General features: G+C 58.7%; 1 protein-coding gene across 1 annotated transcript in view; it reads right to left on the bottom strand.

Moving 5' to 3' along the window:
• Window positions 1-1,844, bottom strand: part of DLG3 (discs large MAGUK scaffold protein 3) — a 38,081-nt gene that overhangs the window by 5,176 nt on the left and 31,061 nt on the right. The window contains exons 14-16 of the mRNA XM_031056112.1: window positions 1,577-1,627; window positions 704-805; window positions 364-536 (exon numbers count right to left, since the gene is read on the bottom strand). Of these exons, the coding sequence (XP_030911972.1) occupies window positions 364-536; window positions 704-805; window positions 1,577-1,627 (326 nt within the window). The remainder of the gene's footprint in view (window positions 1-363; window positions 537-703; window positions 806-1,576; window positions 1,628-1,844) is intronic.

Raw genomic sequence — 1,844 nt, 5'->3', positions numbered from 1 at the left:
GGCCTGAGCCTTTGTCTGAACATGTGAAACTATTTACAAGCCCTGGGCAGCTCCAGGACTCCTCCAGAGGAACGCTGCTGCTTTGAGATACCCAGGTATCTCCATCCTGTGAGCTCCTGAGCACAAGGCTGGGCCAGCAGTGCCAGGCTTTTGGGTGGAGTTTGGATGACAGAGGTACCACGCTGAGGTACAGTAACACAGCTGAGAAAAGCAGCCACACGGCTTGGCAGGACTCTGGAGGGAGGGGAGGAGAGGATCGTGCTGTGCTTGCTCAATGTGGTTACAGCCCTTGATTAACACCAGGGGGGAAGGAGGGGAGCTGCTGGATGCATCCCAGTGCCAGGAATGGCACCTGGCACTCACCCGCTCTGCCACCGCCCGCACGGACTGGATGCTGGTGCCATAGAGATTGTCATTGAACTGCCCAGCCTCTATGAACTTGTTGTCCTGGATGTCTTTCTCCATCTGCTCCCGGGACACCACAAAGTGGTAGTCCTGGCCGTCCACCTCGTTCTCACGCCGAGGCCTGGTGGTGTCTGGAGAGAGTGGGAACCAAGAGTGAGCCCAGAGTGACACCACAAACCAGGAGGGACCAACCCACCCTGTGCTCCCAGCCCCCTCCCCACGCCATGGGCAGGACCCTGCAAGGAGCAGAGCCACCCCTGTCCCCTCCCTCCAGCAGTGGCCCTGAGCTGGGACTTACGGGGCACGCAGGAACCAAACTTGTGCGGGAATTCAGAGATGAGGTCGTCGTTAATTCTGTCCTTGGTCGGGCCCAGGATGATCACTGGCCTGGCATAGTGAACTGCAAACGAGAGCCACAATCTGAGCCCCACCTGTGCTGCATGAGCTGACCCCACTGCCACTCTTGGCATCGACCTGCCCTCTCCCTGCTGCCAGTGGTGCTCTGGCTCACACAGGCACCCAAAGGTGCCTCCTCTGTGTGAGCTTATCTCCTCCTGGGCATGGTCAACATGTCCTTCCCATCTGACCCAAACCATCTGTGTGGCCCCAGGGAAGGTTCTGCAGGTCTCCAGGATCATGGATCAGCAAAGCTGCTCCCTTGCTTGGGCAGGAGCCAGGCAACAGGACAGCTGGGCAAGGATGCCATGGAGCTGGGGGAGTGAGGGGAGCCTAAGGGTCAGATCCAGCTCCTGGCAAGGACAGACCATGGAGGCTGGGACTATTCAGCCTGCAAAAGGGTCTGCAAGGTTTGACATCAAGCAGGGTTAAAAGCTGCAGGATGTGGCTCTGCTCTGCAGCAGGGACCTGGTCTGAGCCAGGAAGGGATAATCTTGTCCTCAGCTGAGGACTAAAGCTGAGCTCAGTTTTAGCTCTGGGTCTCTCCGTGGTCTTGCAGACCACGACACAAATCTTTGCTGTTGACTAAAACTGGGCAGTGGAGGCCGTGCACACTTGGCTCCCCTGCTGCACACAACACACGGGACTCCTCTTGCATCCACCCTGTGTCCTGCTGCTGTGGCAGGAAGGGAGGGCACACAGGACCCCCTGGCTGTGCTGGGGACACAGGTGGCCCCACTGGAGTGGGCACGGGGCAGTTCAGCTCAGGACTTACTTTCTTGCCGCGTCACTGGCTCGTACGACAGGATGGTGTCCTCTTGTCCTTCTGCAACAGAGCCAGGGGGATGGAGGTGAGCACTTGCAGCAGCTCTCCAGCCCCTCTGCAGCTGTGAGGAGCTGGCTCCTGCCCCTTCAGCCTCCCACAGCCCTGGGGACACTTCAGGCTGTCCCCTTCACTCCACCCATGGATGTGAAGCACGACGGGCATGCAGCTATGTGCCCTTGAGCCACTTTAATTATTCATGTCCCAGCTCTGGGTCAAG

This window comes from Geospiza fortis, unplaced genomic scaffold, assembly GCF_000277835.1.
Source record: "Geospiza fortis unplaced genomic scaffold, GeoFor_1.0 scaffold157, whole genome shotgun sequence".
NCBI classification, from domain to species: domain Eukaryota; kingdom Metazoa; phylum Chordata; class Aves; order Passeriformes; family Thraupidae; genus Geospiza; species Geospiza fortis.
Note: the sequence above shows the minus strand (reverse complement) of the source record. Positions and strands in the feature narration are given on the sequence as shown.